Source organism: Alligator mississippiensis, chromosome 2 (assembly GCF_030867095.1).
Source record: "Alligator mississippiensis isolate rAllMis1 chromosome 2, rAllMis1, whole genome shotgun sequence".
Taxonomy (NCBI): Eukaryota; Metazoa; Chordata; order Crocodylia; family Alligatoridae; genus Alligator; species Alligator mississippiensis.
This window is the reverse complement of record NC_081825.1, coordinates 6,404,581-6,420,784: the sequence shown is the minus strand read 5'-3', so window position 1 is coordinate 6,420,784 and position 16,204 is coordinate 6,404,581. Positions and strand designations below refer to the sequence as shown.

At 43.7% G+C, this 16,204-nt stretch overlaps 1 protein-coding gene across 3 annotated transcripts in view; it reads left to right on the top strand.

Moving 5' to 3' along the window:
• The window catches only part of ATRN (attractin), a 245,943-nt gene that overhangs the window by 109,567 nt on the left and 120,172 nt on the right, over window positions 1-16,204 (top strand). For all 3 annotated transcript variants that reach the window (XM_014597094.3, XM_019495622.2, XM_019495624.2), the window contains exons 13-19: window positions 355-470; window positions 1,202-1,340; window positions 3,611-3,792; window positions 7,638-7,854; window positions 9,300-9,485; window positions 12,095-12,313; window positions 12,965-13,102. In XM_014597094.3, the coding sequence (XP_014452580.1) occupies window positions 355-470; window positions 1,202-1,340; window positions 3,611-3,792; window positions 7,638-7,854; window positions 9,300-9,485; window positions 12,095-12,313; window positions 12,965-13,102 (1,197 nt within the window). The remainder of the gene's footprint in view (window positions 1-354; window positions 471-1,201; window positions 1,341-3,610; window positions 3,793-7,637; window positions 7,855-9,299; window positions 9,486-12,094; window positions 12,314-12,964; window positions 13,103-16,204) is intronic.

Sequence of the window (16,204 nt, the reverse complement as noted above, 5' to 3'; positions counted from 1 at the left end):
TGCAGTGGCTCATCCTCATCCCCCGTTTGAAGTCTGCTCTATCGTTTGCGTGTTCATTGATTTGTGTTCGTATGTAGCTGCGATTGCCCATGCAACTGGGGGGTTTTGTGCCTTTAATTGCACGTGCATTTTTGTGGCAGTCAAATCCCAAAAAGATTCGACAGCAGAAATAAATGGAATAACTCAGATGACTCGGAAGTAAGAATCCAGTGTTGTTGATGACTAGTTGGTAACAGGAAATCTATAGATACGGTTGCTGGTTGTATCGTGTGCTCTGTGTAAGCACGTTCTTAAAACTCTGTGCGGAAATGCCTGTTTTTGATCATGCAGGGTTTTTTTCTTTAATATTTGTAGACCACGAAAAATGTGATCAGAATACAGACTGCTATAGCTGCACGGCCAACACAAACAACTGTCAGTGGTGCAATGACCAGTGCATCTCGGGGCATAGCAACTGCACAGAAGACCAGGTAAAGGCATTTTCAGCTTCACCCTGAAACATTAATTTGGCTCCGAAGCTTCAAAATTTAGGGAAGTCCTTCTCAGTGTCACAGTTTCTTTTGTTTGTGTACCAGTTCTCCACTAAAATCTAATTTTTCTTACTTTCTCTCTTCTGGCGGGGGTAGGGCTTTTTGTGGGACCCTGGATCATATTGTGCTTCTACTTCCTAAGTAGCGCATGTGTTAAAGAGACCAGGAGGAAGTGAGGAAGTGCAAGGATTGGTAACATCATATGAACATTGAGGATTCCAGTAATAGTTTGAGAGAGAAAAAGCAAGTCCACTTGTCACGTCCTCATAAGTCAGGTGGCAGGATTGAGTCTGAGGGACTTGAGCACAGAGGGGGAAGTACTGGGTGAGCAGGGTATTCTAAACAAGTAATTCGTCCCAGTCAATTTGCAGTCTTTTTTTAACCTCTAGTAAACCTCAGCACTTGATAGACTTAATCATTTGCCTTTTCTATGGAAGATCTTGGTGATTCTGGAGAGGTGGTGGAAAATCCAGCCTTGGAGGTTTTCAAAACCTGGCTAGACAAAGCCTTGGTTGGGATGATGTAGTTGGGGCTGGTCCTGCTTTGAGCAGGGGGTTGGACTAGATGTGACCTCCTTAGCTCCCATCCAACCCTCGCTTTCTATGAGTCTGTGCTTCTTGTGTGCATTATGTAGCTTTGTAAGAGAAAAGCTTAACCATGCTGTCTTTCAGGTTCCCATTACTGCCTATGACAACTGCCCCAAGGATAACCCCTCCTATTACTGCAACAAAAAGACAAGTTGTAAAAGCTGTGCGATGGACCAGAACTGTCAGTGGGAGCCCCGCAATCAAGAGTGTATAGCTTTACCTGGTACGTATGCTCAGCAGCGGCATCTCTTGTACACATACATTGCTTTTGCACCTCAAAATCGACAGCAACTCCTGCAGATGAGGATGAAGTATGGCAATACCACTGATGTAATGCACTTAGGCTTCTGTCAGGCTTTTTGTCTTGGTTGTGCACAACATTCAGATTTGAAAAGCTAGAACACCACAAAATAAACATGGCCTACGGTAACCGCTTGCTAAATTATAATTGCGAAAGGGGCGTCGTCATCTTGCTGGGATGTTTCTAGCAGGAGCTCCAAAGAGAATTGGTCCTTGGCCTTACCTTACTTACAACTTTTGCCTGTGAGCATTAAGGAAAAACTTCACTGATTTAATGTTTTGCATGTGGCGCAAAGCCTGAGGAGGGGAAAATAACAAAGCGAATAGGAATCTGGAGTAGGAAAGTTTCATCTTACCTTTTCTTTGGCCTGTGAGAGGCTGACACTGGAATACAATATCCAGCTCTAACATCTTCCTTCTAGGAAGTATGCTGGAAGTTTGGGGAGGTTTCAGAGTAGAGACCCAAGTATGACTGGATTATTGGACACTACATTGCAGTGTAAGAAACTCGGGGAGTTCAGTCCACTTAGTGGATGGTTTTGGGGGTGAGGGTGGTAGTAACCTGTGAGTTACTCTTGCTGTCATGGGTGAAATGACTGTACATTAATTATCAGTGAAACACTTCTACTTGTGTTTTCCTTTCTCTCTCTCTCATTAGAAAGAAGGATTTCTATTTTATGTTAAAATCAGTTCCAAATTTAGTTGGGGTTCAGTAACCAAAAGGGTCAGTTGTCCCATGTGAGAATGATCTTGTTCACCCATTTGGTGTCAAGGGTATGCTGTAAAATAGCGTTATCAGTTTTCTTACATAGATGTCTGTCTGCTTTGTGAGACAATAGATTTGTGTTGGGTGAGGCATCCGCTCGTTGAACATCTGTAGAGCCCATTTCTTGAACGGCCGTCTCTTCTGCTCTTATCACAGCTGACGTTTTGTATTTAACTAATCTAAATGCAGTGCAGAGGTCTTCCTGCATGTAGGGCTTTTCTTTCTTCAAACGCCTTTATTCCATGCTTAATAGACTCTTTCCAAGTGATTCGATGCTTAGCAGTTTTCTTCCAGTTGTTTGGCTCCGTGTTCATTGCCTTTGTATTTTTCTTGCAAGTTGTCGTAGCACTTTCTTAACAGCTATGTTTGCTCCCATAGCTAGATGAAGTAAAGCAATCAGTAGACAGTCTAAAATCAATTAATATTTTATTACTTGGCTATGACAACAGTCTTTTTTTTTTCTCTCGTCGCCTGTATTGTTAAATTTGATTTTATTATGAGCCTTGTGATATTTTGGCACTTCTATTTAAAGCCCAAATTCTTGGGTGCGTGAGACTATGAGAGTCTTAGATTTCATTTAAAGAAGAGAGTTCCTGGCCTTTATAATTGTGGGAGGAGGCTCAACTATGATTTGGGTCAGACCTAAAGGTTTCAAAACCAGAAGGCAGGCAAAAGAACACAAATAGGAGTAGTACTTTTTTTCTCATTTTAAAGACTATCAAATGATTTGAGTACTCTGACTCAGACTTTAAACCCTTTGAATTGGCAGTGCTCCATCCAATCCCTTTTCCTTTTTTTGGCTGGGAGAGTGCGGAGGCACAAACCTTGTATTGAAATGTTAATGCTTTAATTTCCTTGGAAACTGATGCATGTTGCTTCGTTATAAATTAGAGGTGAATTTTAGACTTATAGAATATGAGGGTTGGGAGAGGGACCTCAGGAGGTCACTTCTAGTCCAACCCCCTGCCCCAGGCAGGACCAGGCCCAACTCCATCATCCCAGCCGAGGCTTTGTCTAGCTGGGTCTTCAACACCTCCACGGATGGAGAGTCCACAATCTATTTGGGTAACGTTTGTCAGTGTTTTACGATCCTCCTTGTGAGAAAATTCTTCCTAATATCTAGCCTAAACTTCCCTTGCTGCAGCATATTGAACTAAAAGCTAGAGGTAGTTCCCATCATTTCCAATAATACCCTCTTCCGTCCATAATTTTGCTCCTAACAAGCTGCTCCTTTCCCTGAAGCCTTTCTTGATGCATACTTTGCAGCATGGCATGTAGGCAAGCAAACCCAAGCTCTTTTGGAGCGGCGGTATCAGTTCGACACTGACGGCCCCTTGCGGATGGAGCCTTCATTACCTCACCTGCAGGTGTTCTCTTTACCTGGGCAGCTCATGTTTTCTATCTCTTGTTTTGTCACTTTTCCCTAGAAAATATCTGTGGAGCAAACTGGCATTTGGTGGGCAATTCCTGTTTGAAAATCACTAACACCAAAGAGAACTATGACCATGCCAAACTGGCCTGCAGGACTCATAATGCTCTCCTGGCTTCTCTCACCACCCAGAAGAAGGTAGAATTTGTTCTAAAGGAGCTGGTGAAGATGCAGTCTTCGGTGAGTCCTACTTCTTAGTATCCTCCGAGTAATTAGTGCTCTGACTGGGGAAGAATGCTTGCTTATAGGATGGCGTGCTTTGTACCAAAATAGACATGCCTCTTAATTCAAAGGGCCCGGGTTTTCTTTTGAAAACGAACATATCCCATAGCAGCTTTTGAAGTGTGTTAGCTGAAGAAAATGTAAATGGGAGAGATAAATATAAACGCACGTGGTGCCTCCCAGCTATTGCTTGGTATAAAAAAGCCTTATGCATCTTTCCGATGCTGATACATGACTGCGACATGAAGGTGAGTGGTTCTTGCGTGCCCTGTACACAACCCCCTATGAATGAAGAGTCCTTTGGGGCACTGTTTACATTTTCATGTAAAGCATTTAAATTATTCTTTCTATTGGGAAAAGTAGCTGTTTTTTCTAAATGTCATCTTCTTACTTGGCAAACCTTCTTGGTGTATTCACATTAAAGCAAATACACGTTAAAGTGTGGACCTCATTGCCGCGAGTGTTTGTGGCAGCTGACTGTTTCAGGTTCAGAAAGGGGTCGTACCGATTCTGGAAGGAAAGGTGCACCAGTAGCTATTGAACGTGGGAGTTTGGGATACAGTCGGAATCAGGCTTCCTAGAGCTTAAATGCTGGAAGCTGCAAGTGGGAGAGGAACAGAGAGTCAGTACTCTCCTTTTCAGCATCTGCTGTCAGCCAATACTACTATGAAACTGAGACACAGGATACTGGGCGGGATGGACCAGTAAATGGCAGTTCTTATGCTATTAGTGACAAAAACATGTTGTCTTTGCTAATTGTACTGGACCAGCATACTTAAAGGAGAGTGAGTTGGCATTTCTTCCTTCTCTATCTGCTACACTGATGCAAAGACATTAAAAGAAGGTTGCTCAGGTGGTGCTAAGGCAAATTGAATGGCCCCACACGGGTGAATCAAGAACCCCACAAAGCTTTCAGAATCATTGCTACCAATGAATCAAAACTCATGGAAGAGGTGATACCTTGTATTAGACCAACTAGATGTTTGCAAACAAATTATTTTATATATTTGCAAGCTTTTGAGCCCACGCACCTTTCATCAGGCAGAAGAGGGAGCAGAGATTGTAAATTTCTCCTAGGGTAGAAATGAAACTTCGTATTTCACAGGAGAGCTGAAGGTGTGGTAAAATCTTCTGTTTGAAATAGTTTGTTTTGTCCAGGTTAGCCACAGACAACAGTTGCAAAAATCCTTTTACCGCGAAGTTGCTGAACTTTCATTTTTACCTAGGAGAACTTTTTACATTCTTTGCTCTCGTCTATGCCTGATGAAGGGTAAGCATGCCTGAAAGCTTGCAAATAAATAATTTGTTTGCAAGTAGCTAGTTGATCTAATAAAAAAATATCACCTCTTCCACAAGTCTTTCATTCCTTCTGCCTCTAGTCCAGTACGGCTACGACCCGCAACGGAAGCAAGCACAAAGAAAACTCCTAGTTCTGAGGCCGCTCTGTTCAGAGCTAGCAGTCACGAAAATGTGTTTATTTGTAAACTGAAAACATTTGCTATAGGGAAAAATTCCACATTTATATGTGTACAAATGTGGAACATAATACTATTGTTATGGATTCTTCAGAGCAGAAACGTACTTAAAAATGCTGAAGGGAAATGTTATATTAGTGTATTGAAACCGGAGCGTTTACTTTCTATTTTTCCTTCCATTCCCATTGTGATGTTAAAATGAAACAGCTCAACAATCACAGGCATTAGGGTGTGCTTCATTTTATCGACACAATGTAAGGTGTCTTTCATACAAGATTACATATTAAAAGGAATCTTTTGTAAGGCACTGGAGAAAAATAGAAGATGATATTAAAAATAGGTAGTTTTAAAACTTGCAAGGCCTTTGGATACCCTAGTGGTTAAGTACAGTATACATGCCTAGATCAACTTGATCCCCACTATCGTAAGTTCTCTAAGAGCATCTGAATATATAAACGTGGGTCGTTCCCTCATAACGAACTGTTAAGGGAAATGGTCGTAAAACTTAAACAGGCTTTAACATTTTTTTTTTTTTTTTAAAGAGTCATTTGGTTTGAGTTTTTATTATGCATTGTATTCCACCAGTTTTTGTAATTTCCAAAAAATACCTTGGTAAGAAGCCAGGCTACATATCCTGTGCACTCTGACTTGCAGCAGCGAGCCGCTTTGACGCTGGCACTGACCTTTGGCGGATGAGCCTGCGCTTGCCAATAAACCGTGGAGCAGCTGCAACGTATCTGTTCTTGTACACTTCGTCTGAAAATATGCAACTTCCTTTTTTTTTCCTGGCCATGCCGTTTGCACACACTGCTTCATTAGTTGTACGTTTAAATTAAACATACATAACATTTTTTTTGAAGTTGGTAGATTGCTTGCTGAGGGCTACTGATAAGAGTGTTATACTACCAAGGCTTTACTTGGAGAGCTACATCACCAACAGGCCTTCATGGAGGTGCATCTTATACCAGCAAAAAGAGAGCTCCTTAAAAATACCAGGGCTCTTCTGGTGCTATAAGTTGCACCTATAGGGGGTAAGGGTTGCCAGTATAGCTCTTTCTGTTAAATATTTGATTGCTCTTTTCTCTGACCTTTCAGTTGAGAGAGATGCCAGGAATTTTCTATAGTGTGACTGCTTGCTTTGTTTACTGTATTTACTTGAATTAAAGATGAGCCCGCCCGCCACCCCCATTGAGCAAAGCAGGGGATGGGAGGAAGGGAAGCCCCTTACCTTGAATTGGGGTATAAAGTGGAGGGTGGGGGATAGGTGGCTGCTGCAGCTGCTACTTTGGGTCAGGTCTAGAGAGAGAGCTTCAGCAGTGGTCTACCCCCCCATAGTCTCGTCCCCCTCCCACCGGCTGCTTAGTGTTAGGCACGTTTCCAGCTCCATTTCCTCCTGGGCACAGAGCACATGCAAGCTCCAGCCCCTGCCCGGTCACAGAGCAGCAGCAGAGGCTGTGGAGAGCAGGCGGGGGGCAGAGACTATGGGGGTAAGGAGCCATGTGGAGCAGGTGGGGGGCAGAGGCTGCAGTGGGTGCAGGTGGCAGGGGCAAAGGCACCACCAGGCAGGGGCAGGCTGTAGGTGGTACAAGGGGTGGGAAGACAAGTGTTGGGGGCTGCCTGTTCTGCTGATTCTGCTTTTCCCACTGCAGTGGTGCAGGGAGGGGGGGTGTATTTAAGCCGACCCTCCAATAATTGGATTGTACACAAGGAAATTTATACATTTTCCATGTATAGAATCTAATTATTGGGGGGGAGGGAGGTGGTTCTTAAATTCAGAGTCATCTTGGATTTGTGTAAACGTGGTAGAGAATTGGCCGCTAATTGCATCTATGACCATTCCCTTCATCTTAACAAATTGTCCCCCTGGAAAACTTCTGGTTCTGTTTCTAGCCATTTGCTGCATCTTCAAAACCCCTGCGCGGCAGAGCAAGTTGTACTGTTAATTCAGAGCTGGTCAGGTGGGATGTGTTCAATCTGTTCTTGCTCTTCTCTAGTGGTTGGAAATAGCTGAAAAAATTCTCTGTTGATTGGCTTTTAGATTAAACCCATTACATCCTGTGTTGATTGGGAGAGGAGGGAGGGGTGTTTTTAAATAAATAATGTGTGCCTTGAAAGCGTCTATTTTCCATTTGATGTACGACATAACTCCGTATCAGGGAGAGAGGAGTGTGCACTTATCAATACTTGCACCACAAAACCTGGCTGGGTTGTTTATGTACAGTACATAACAATGTATTTTTTTTTTTCCCCCAAACCTTGCTTTTCAGCCGCGTGATATAGTAAAACTGTGGCATGCTGACTCACGTCTCTCATTTTCTTTATTTCTAGCCCAAAACCCTGACCCCGTGGGTTGGGCTGAGGAAAATCAATGTGTCGTATTGGTGCTGGGAAGACATGTCTCCCTTTACAGACACCCTGCTCGGATGGCTCCCGGGAGAACCAAGTGATGCTGGATTTTGTGGATATTTAGCTGAGCCTTATCAGCACGGACTGAAGGCAGCAACTTGCATCAACCAAGTTAATGGCAGCGTCTGTGAACGGCCCGGTAACTATGCTGTTGACTTGTGTGTTTTGTAGGAAATCGGTGAAGTGGTATATTTTGTGTTACTTCAAGTAAAATAAGACCTCTAAGGTTTTGTATTTTATTTTCATAGAATCATAGACAAGGAGGGTTGGATGGGACCTGAAGAGGTCACCTAGTCCAACCCCCTGCTCCAAGCAGGACCAGCCCCAACTACATCATCCCAGCCAAGACTTTGTCTAGCTGGGTCTTAAACACCTCCAAGGGTGGAGACTCCATCACCTCTTTGGGTAGCCTTTTCCAGTGCTTTACTATACTCCTTATGAGAAAATTTTGGATCATTACCTTATGTAGCAGCCAAGCAGACCATTTTCAAGCATCTTGTTCCAGTGCTGTGTACTGGAATAGGGCATTTAAAAGCAGTTGTCCTATGAAACTCTTAAAATATAGCACACCTTAGATATTTGAAAGTTTAATTATTTTTCTCCTAGTTGCATACCTATTTGTGGCATTTAGGTTAATTGTGGTATGAAGCAGTCATTCCTTTAAAAAAAAAATAAAAAAAAAAATTAAGCTGTTCTCCAACTGAATGCATTTTTTTATGTACTCTAGCTAGAGGAGAATTTTTTTTCAAGGTTTGAAGTTAATTGGGTGTGACACTTCAGAGAGATGAGAATTTTGCAAAAAGAGGCTATTTGCTTTTAGAAGAGTCCTAGCTTTGTTGCAACTGCGTATCTTAAAAATGGCTTGGTCTATTAACTCTCCATTATGGCTAATTATTCTGCATAACCATTAGTGCCTTATATTTTTAGAGAAGCTGGCTGATTACGTAACATGACCAGTGTAATTGCTGTTTGGTGCGAGTTCAGGATACAGTCAGAAATAGGGATATTTTGTGAATCTAAACTCTGAATGTCTTTGTTTTTCTGATTTAAACTGATTCAGAACATTTTAAACTAGCTTAAACTTAAAGTGTGGCATTTTAGTCTATTAATGGTCAGTGTCCGTTGCTGTCTAATGGATTAAGCAGGGGACAAAGTTAGTATTTTCTTTCTAACTGATTTTTTTTTTCCCTCTAGAATTGGTCAAGTCACTTAAACCATTTTCTGCTGGTAAAATCCACATTAAGCTTTGCAAAACTAAATAGCTTATTCTTATGTGTCTGTCCTAAGACAGAAAGACCCAAATCGGTAATAACTTTAGTATGGTTTCCTTTGGGTTTTTTTTAAATACATTTGCACTCATAAGAGAACAGACATGCAGTTAGTTACTGAAAAGGGAGGTTTCTTTTCATTGCATCTGTCTTAAAATTTCTCCAGTTTGATAGTTTAGAAAGAGTTCAACAGGTTTTTGGTTTGGCTCGTTGCCAGGTGGGTTCACCCCTTTTGTTTCTGTTGCATAATGGTTAAGGTCCTATAACGTACTATTTTTTTAAGACTTAGTTTTCCCGTGGTGTTTCTTATACCCAGCTAACCACAGTGCCAAGCAGTGTCGCACACCGTGTGCCTTGAGGACAACGTGTGGAGAGTGCACAAGTACCAACTCTGAGTGCATGTGGTGCAGCAACATGAAGCAGTGTGTGGACTCGAATGCTTACGTGGCTTCCTTCCCTTATGGCCAGTGCATGGAGTGGTACACTACGAACAGTTGTCTACGTAAGTAATTCTTTCTGCCTTTGGGAAGGTTTTATAACAGCTTTCATTTTGGCTAACAGAGCTGTCACCACATCCCAAGCAAGTGCGTGATGCTCTCCATCATCGGCCCCTGACCTGAAGAGCCTCGATACAGGTGTCCAGCTCCTGCAACCTGCTCGGTGCTTTGTGGAAAGTGTTGAGCAAGGGAGAGGAGCTCCACAAATAGTGTAATCGAAAACTGTTTCTTTTTTCTCTCTTGGGAAAAACATGAAGCCATCTTTTCTTTCTTTTTCTGAATTTCTATTAGTCTGAAATATCGCTGGACACACTCAGGATTATTTTGGGTGCTTCATATTATTAGTTTCCCATTTCAGTTTGAATGGAAATACAACTGCTGTAAAACTTGAATGCAAAGCCATTTGGATATCACTTAATTCTTGTTGCGCTTATTGGGAGATGATAAGCAAGTTGTAGCATTGTGTAGCAGCTTGATGCAAATAGGGGAACGAGCAAAGCAGTTGATTAGAGAATGGTGTGGCTAGTGGATGTAATGTCATTAAATATTGAAAAGGGAAATTAGAGGGCTTGCTTTTGCCAGGACCTGGAAATTTTAGGACTGAACATCTCAGAATATAGTTAGATGCATAGCTGGTTAGTTCATCTTACTTTTTCATTTTTAAAGTATTTATGTTTGAAGGTGGTTGCTTTTCTTTCTGTGATATGTTAATATGAAAACTGTTGATCGGTACTGTGAAACAATTTTGTTTTTAGTGATCATCAGACATTAGTTTATGAATTTATTTTTCTCTGCCTGCCAACGTGGGAGGAAGTAAAAGGAGATGAGTGATTTAATGGACTGAAGTAATGGAAAACTCATTTTCCTTCTAAAGTAAGAATGCAAATGTTGCCATATCTTAATTAATAAGAGAGATCATGCTCCTTGGAGAGTACAGAAAATCTGTTTCTTCGAGTGGTGCAGATCAAGTTTGAGATTTATTGATTGAATCTGGATTGAAGTAGAAGAGCAAAACTGAGGTTGATCCTACAGACAGAACAGTTCTTGTCATTTCTGAAACAGGGCTTCTTTACGCTGCTTCTCCTCCATCTGGGAGGACTGCTGTGACTACTCCCTGCTCGCTCATTCTTACTCAGCACAGTCTGTATCCCAGAGACGGGGCAGGCAGTCCCAAACGTGTGCCAGTAAACACAGAGAGCGTGTTCAGATGAGTGCGGTATGTGGTGCCGCAAACATGCTTGCAATGCCACATACTGCACAGTCCAGTGTTCTCCGTGCTGCAAGGGTGCACTGCCCGAGCGCGCACTCCACCATTTTTTTTTCCTGCAGGTTTTTTGACCCCTGGATATCCAGGGGTCAAAAAACCACAAGGAAGAAAACACAACAGTGCAGCACATGCTGCTGGAAAGTGGCACTGTGTCACCCAGAGCCACGCTCTGCTTCCAGCCAGGCTCCATGCAGCAGAATTGCTGTGGCTGCAGTCCTGGGATGTCCCCAGGTAAGGCTGCTGGGGTTAGCACAGTGCTGGCCCCAGCCTCCCCCACCCCACCCGGGGCAATTTGCCATGCACCAAAGCATGCATGGCACAGGTGTTCCCCGGGGACAGGTAACTGCGGTGCAAGATGCACCACTGCTAGTTGTCCTTGGGGAACCAAATGCTCACACACATCTGGATGCACCCAGAGAGTCCAAGGGCAGCTCCTGGCATACCCTTGGGGTTGCACTAAAATGGTGCTTCTGGGATTTGGATAGGAGCGAGGGCAGACCATACTTCGCAGCTGTGCCCCGCAGTCCAGCATGGTGGTATGAAAATGTGTCCATAGTCACAATTGACAGCAAGGAATTGAGGCATAGCTGAAGTGGATATGGTATTTTTAACCCAATTCAGCACACAATTGTGCTTGAGAACTGAATGATAAAATACGGCCTTAAAGTTTCTGTAGCTGCCTTGTGCTGCACATGGGTCCCACGATGTGGCACTGTAGAAATCGTTTGTTCGGAGAACAAGTCACTTTGGTAACCCTTATGTTCTCTTTTGGCTTCTTTGTGGTGTAGGAGCATTAAAGGTTTATCTGTGGAGTCTAAAATTGGTAATTTGTTAATCCAGTTAAATTGTTTCTTACCTTCATTTGGGGACCGTTGATTTAATTTTTACTTTATTGTGAATAAGACTGGGATAGTTCAGACAGTTGATTTAAAAACATCACCTACATTTTAGTGTACATTGGTTAATGGTGAGAAGAGGGCACTGGGAGGTTTTTTGGTTTTTTATTTTTATTTTTTTTTCCCCCTGCCTATAATATAATTTGCTTTTAACTGGTTGAATGATTTAACTTCTCTATCTCATTTTGCTTTTGGGATAAGATGATAATAGGCCTGTCTAGGCTTACTGGTTTTTATTAAAAGAAAGCTTTCTTTTGAGATTCTTGTATAAAATATGTTAAGAGAAATGAAAAATATTTTATTCTCAAATTCCAGCTTACATTTAAAACTATTAATATTTATGTCCCACTAAAGATCAGTCTCCAGGTCAGCAAATGGTACGTGAAGAGTCCTGTTCCCAGTGTTGTCTCACACTATGACTTGTTTTACAATTTGACATTTGTTTTCCTAGCTGAAAACTGCTCCGGTTACTGCACGTGCGGCCACTGTTTGGAACAACCCGGCTGCGGCTGGTGCACGGATCCTAGTAATACAGGAAAGGGGAAGTGCATAGAAGGCTCTTACAGAGGTCCAGTAAAGATGCTGTCGTCATCCATGTCGAGACCCATCCTTAATGTCAGCATGTGTCCAGCAGAGAATCATTATAACTGGTCCTTCATTCAGTGTCCAGGTAACTGAGCCAAGCGTGCTTTAATTGTTCAAACTGTTCAGAGTTTGTAAAACTTAGCCTTGAGATAAAAGATTTCTTTTAAACAATTTTTAGAATTTGCGTTTATTCTCAATGTAAGCAGAGGGACATGCATTTTCTTTCGAAATTATGTCCTGGAGTCCACAATTTGTCTACAGAATATGGCTGTGTGTTTAGTGCTTTAAGTATGATTAAATATGAGGAGTTAATTGAGTCAAAAGGAAAGGTACTTCTGATTGTCTGGATATTCAAGTGACTAGTGTTAAGGGTCCTCAGCAATGCATTCGATCTGAATTTGGTAGAAGGGAGCCTAGAGAAATGCAGGCTGCCTGCCTCCCCGGAAGCCTCACCCTGTAGTTCCCTTCAGTCCAGTCACTGCTGTATCTGTACGGCTTGTTGTTCAGTTTATTTTATGCAACCTTAACATTTGAAACAGTCATCTCTGTGCTCAGTTCTCGTCTCTGAGCAGAGTACAAGAACCAGGGTCTCTTTCCAAATGTGGAAGTTGCATGCGATAGTTGCAGTCGTAACTCGACTATGCTGCCTATCCAGAATGCAGCTTGGACTGTAAGCAGCACCACGTTTAAGCACAAATGTGACTTGTCCTGTCCCCCACCTCCTTTTTTTTCCTAGCTTGCCAGTGCAATGGGCACAGTAAATGTATAAATGAAAGCATCTGTGAAAAGTGTGAGAACCTGACTACCGGCAAACACTGCGAGACCTGCATATCTGGCTATTACGGAGATCCAACTAACGGAGGAACGTGCCAATGTGAGTAACATCTTCAATCTTTATTCCTTCAGACCTTTGGGTTATTATGCCATCGCTTATCATCATAGTAACTGAGTGCAAATTAGATCTCTTCAGGGCATCTTCGCTAATACATTAATTGCATAAAAAATATAGTTTAAAAGAATGGTAAGATTGCAGAATGAAGCACTCAAAAGACAACCTTTTTGAAGTCTCTTTGGGCCTATGCATTATGTGGTAGTCTTTCATACGAGTTGTAGCAGAGCAGTGCATTGGATGAGGTAGGAGACCTATTGGAAGGAAAAATAATATGTAATCATGTCATTTTAAAAACTTTGCCAAAAGGACATGGGGTGATGTCTGCAGTGACGCACAGTTGTGATTAGTGAAGTTGATATGGATTGGGGGTGACCAGGATATTCCCACGGGCTCGGCTTGGGTCTTCCCAGGTATGGAAGTTTAGGTATCAGGATGAATAGCCACAGCTTTAATTGCTGCACATCCTGGAGCCCTGATAATTAACATAGCCACCTCTTGTCCTGCCACTACATTTCTAGGCTTTTGGGACACCCTGCAGGCCACGTGGACCAGGCCTACAGACTGACCCCATATGCTGGATCTGGCCTGCAGACCTGCCCTGTACCATGTGGGCCCAACAAATTTGGCACCACTGTGTGAAATGATTATAATGAATGTTTTCAAGCCTAAAATTCATGCATGACCCATTCTGGTCATCTGAGAATTACAAGATCCTGTTTCAGAAGGAACAGCCCTCAGATCGCAGATTAAACCTATTCCAGATTGAACCGCTCACATTCAGTATTTAATTGTTCCCCTTGCTGCAGCTGGACAAATCACGAGTTATTGGACTTATGCATTATTGAAATATGGTCGTGTTTCCAGGCAGGGGTGGCTAGATGACAGAAGCGAGATTAAACTATCCCCATTGGAATTATAATTTAAAATTGTAAAATGCTTGGGGGTCCTTCAGGATAAAGAGGGTTTTCCCCCCCCCCCTTACAACAATATAAGATGCAGTAAATCAAAGCTTGCATTTCAGTAAAGAAATCTTGCCCCATGGATTTATTTGGTGATGCTGTAAAATAAAATGAATCTGAGTGCCCTCAGTTTGTGTAGTTTAATGCACTGTTATGCCAATTACATCTGTTTGAATTATTAAGTTGGACTGTCTCTGTGCTCAAGAGCTGTAATCGCGGACCAGGAGCCATCTGTGTTAGGTGCTAGACAGACACAGAACAAAACGATAGTCCTTGCTGCAAAGATTTAATAATTTAAGACAAGAGACAACAGATGTGGATAGAGCAAGAGGAGCATGAAGAGGCAATGAAACAGCACTGCACCAAATGCAGAGGCAACGAGGATAGTCAGGCAACAGGGGTAATTGGGGCATGGATAGTCTAAATAGGCTAGGACTTCTCACATTAAAAAAAAAAATGATGGAGGGTGTGGGGTATGATACAGGTCTATAAAATAGCAAATAATGTGGAGAAAGTAAACAGGGATTTGCCATAAATTCTCACAATAATAAAACTAGGGGCATAGGAAGTAGATTTTAAAACAAGCATAGTGTATTATTAACTTGTGGAACTTATCACCACTAGGTATTGTACAGGCTGATAATTTAACCAGCTTCAAAAAAGGATTGGACAGATTCATTCAGGACAGGTCTGTTGGAGGGTATTTAAACATGACAATAGAGCTACATCCTTCAAATTTGGAGGCAGAGAACAGAAAAGTCTGGGTAGATCCTGCATAAATACTCTTCCCCTCAGCATCCATTCTCGGTCACTGTGAGAGACAGGAAGCTGAGCTGGATGGATGTGTGGTCTGGCCCAATATGTCTTTTCTTACATAGCAGTATTGCCAGCCTACCAGCAGCCAAACTGCTCTCATTTTTGTAGGTATTGCAGCAAAGGAGATTCATAGATTGTAAGGCTGGAAGGGACCTTGGAAGATCATCGGTTCTTCCTCCCCTAACCCTCCTCCCCCCAAAGAGCTGTAAAGAGGTGTTAGAAGAAGAGAAGTGAAGAGGATTTTTTGCAATCTTTTTTTTTACAGGGACCTCTTCCCAGAGGTGAGGGTCAGAACAGGAAGGGGAAAAAGGTTTTGAAAATCTAAGGGCCATTGAGGTTGGCACCGTGGACTAATTGGAGGCAGGAGTTGATCTGTCAGCACTAAATGAGACAGGTAGGCTCAGGGTAAAGACAAGCAACTAACATTTGTTTTAATTGAGTTTGGAGAGCAGAAGGGTGACATGATACGGCAGGGACGGGCAATTTTTTCGGGCGGAGGGCTGCTTACCCAGTTTTGGCAAGCTGTCGAGGGCTACATGGGTAGCCCTGCCCCTTGACCGGTGCCCTGCCCCCTGGTCACCATCTTGGGACCAATGTCCCAATGTCTTGGGACCAATGTCCCAGGGCCAGCACTGGTGGGGTCCAGAGCGGGTTGCAGGCTGGCAGGGATCTGTGGAGCCGGGCTGGGCTGCACCAGCAGGAAGAAAGGGGAGCTGGCCCAGCTCCATAGAGCCCTTGCTGGTCAGGACCCTGTACTCCTGCCGCCCTGCTCTGGGCCCTGCTGGTGCTGGCCCTGGGACACCGGTGCCCACCCCGTGCACCCGCTCACTCCCAATGCCCCCCAGCCCTGTGGTACAGGCGGGGGGCAGCATGCAGCCCTGACCCCCTGCTCTGAGGCAGGAAAGGAGCTGGTGCAGAGTGCGGGGGAAAGTGGCCCCTCCCCTGCCCTGTGGCCCACGCTCCCTGCTGCAGCCGCTTGTAACCAGCGTGGGGCTGTCCTGAGCAGGCACAGGCAGCCCCAGGTGGGCAGCGAGTGGCTAAGGTGCAGGGCACTGGCCACAGGGTAGGCGAGGGGCTTGTATCCCGCCCCCGCTGCCAGCCTGGGCGTTGTACTGGCTCCGGGCTTGCCTGTCGGGGCTGCACACAGCGGCAGCAGCTGTGGTCCCCCCGCTTGCTGTGCTGGGCAGTGCTTGCCACCACAGTCGTTGTGCTACATGAGCTCCGAGCAGGCAGCAGCAGCCAACACCGCCTGGCATGGCAAGTGGGGGGGGTCTCAACTGATGCTGCCGTGTGCAGCCCTGATGGGCGA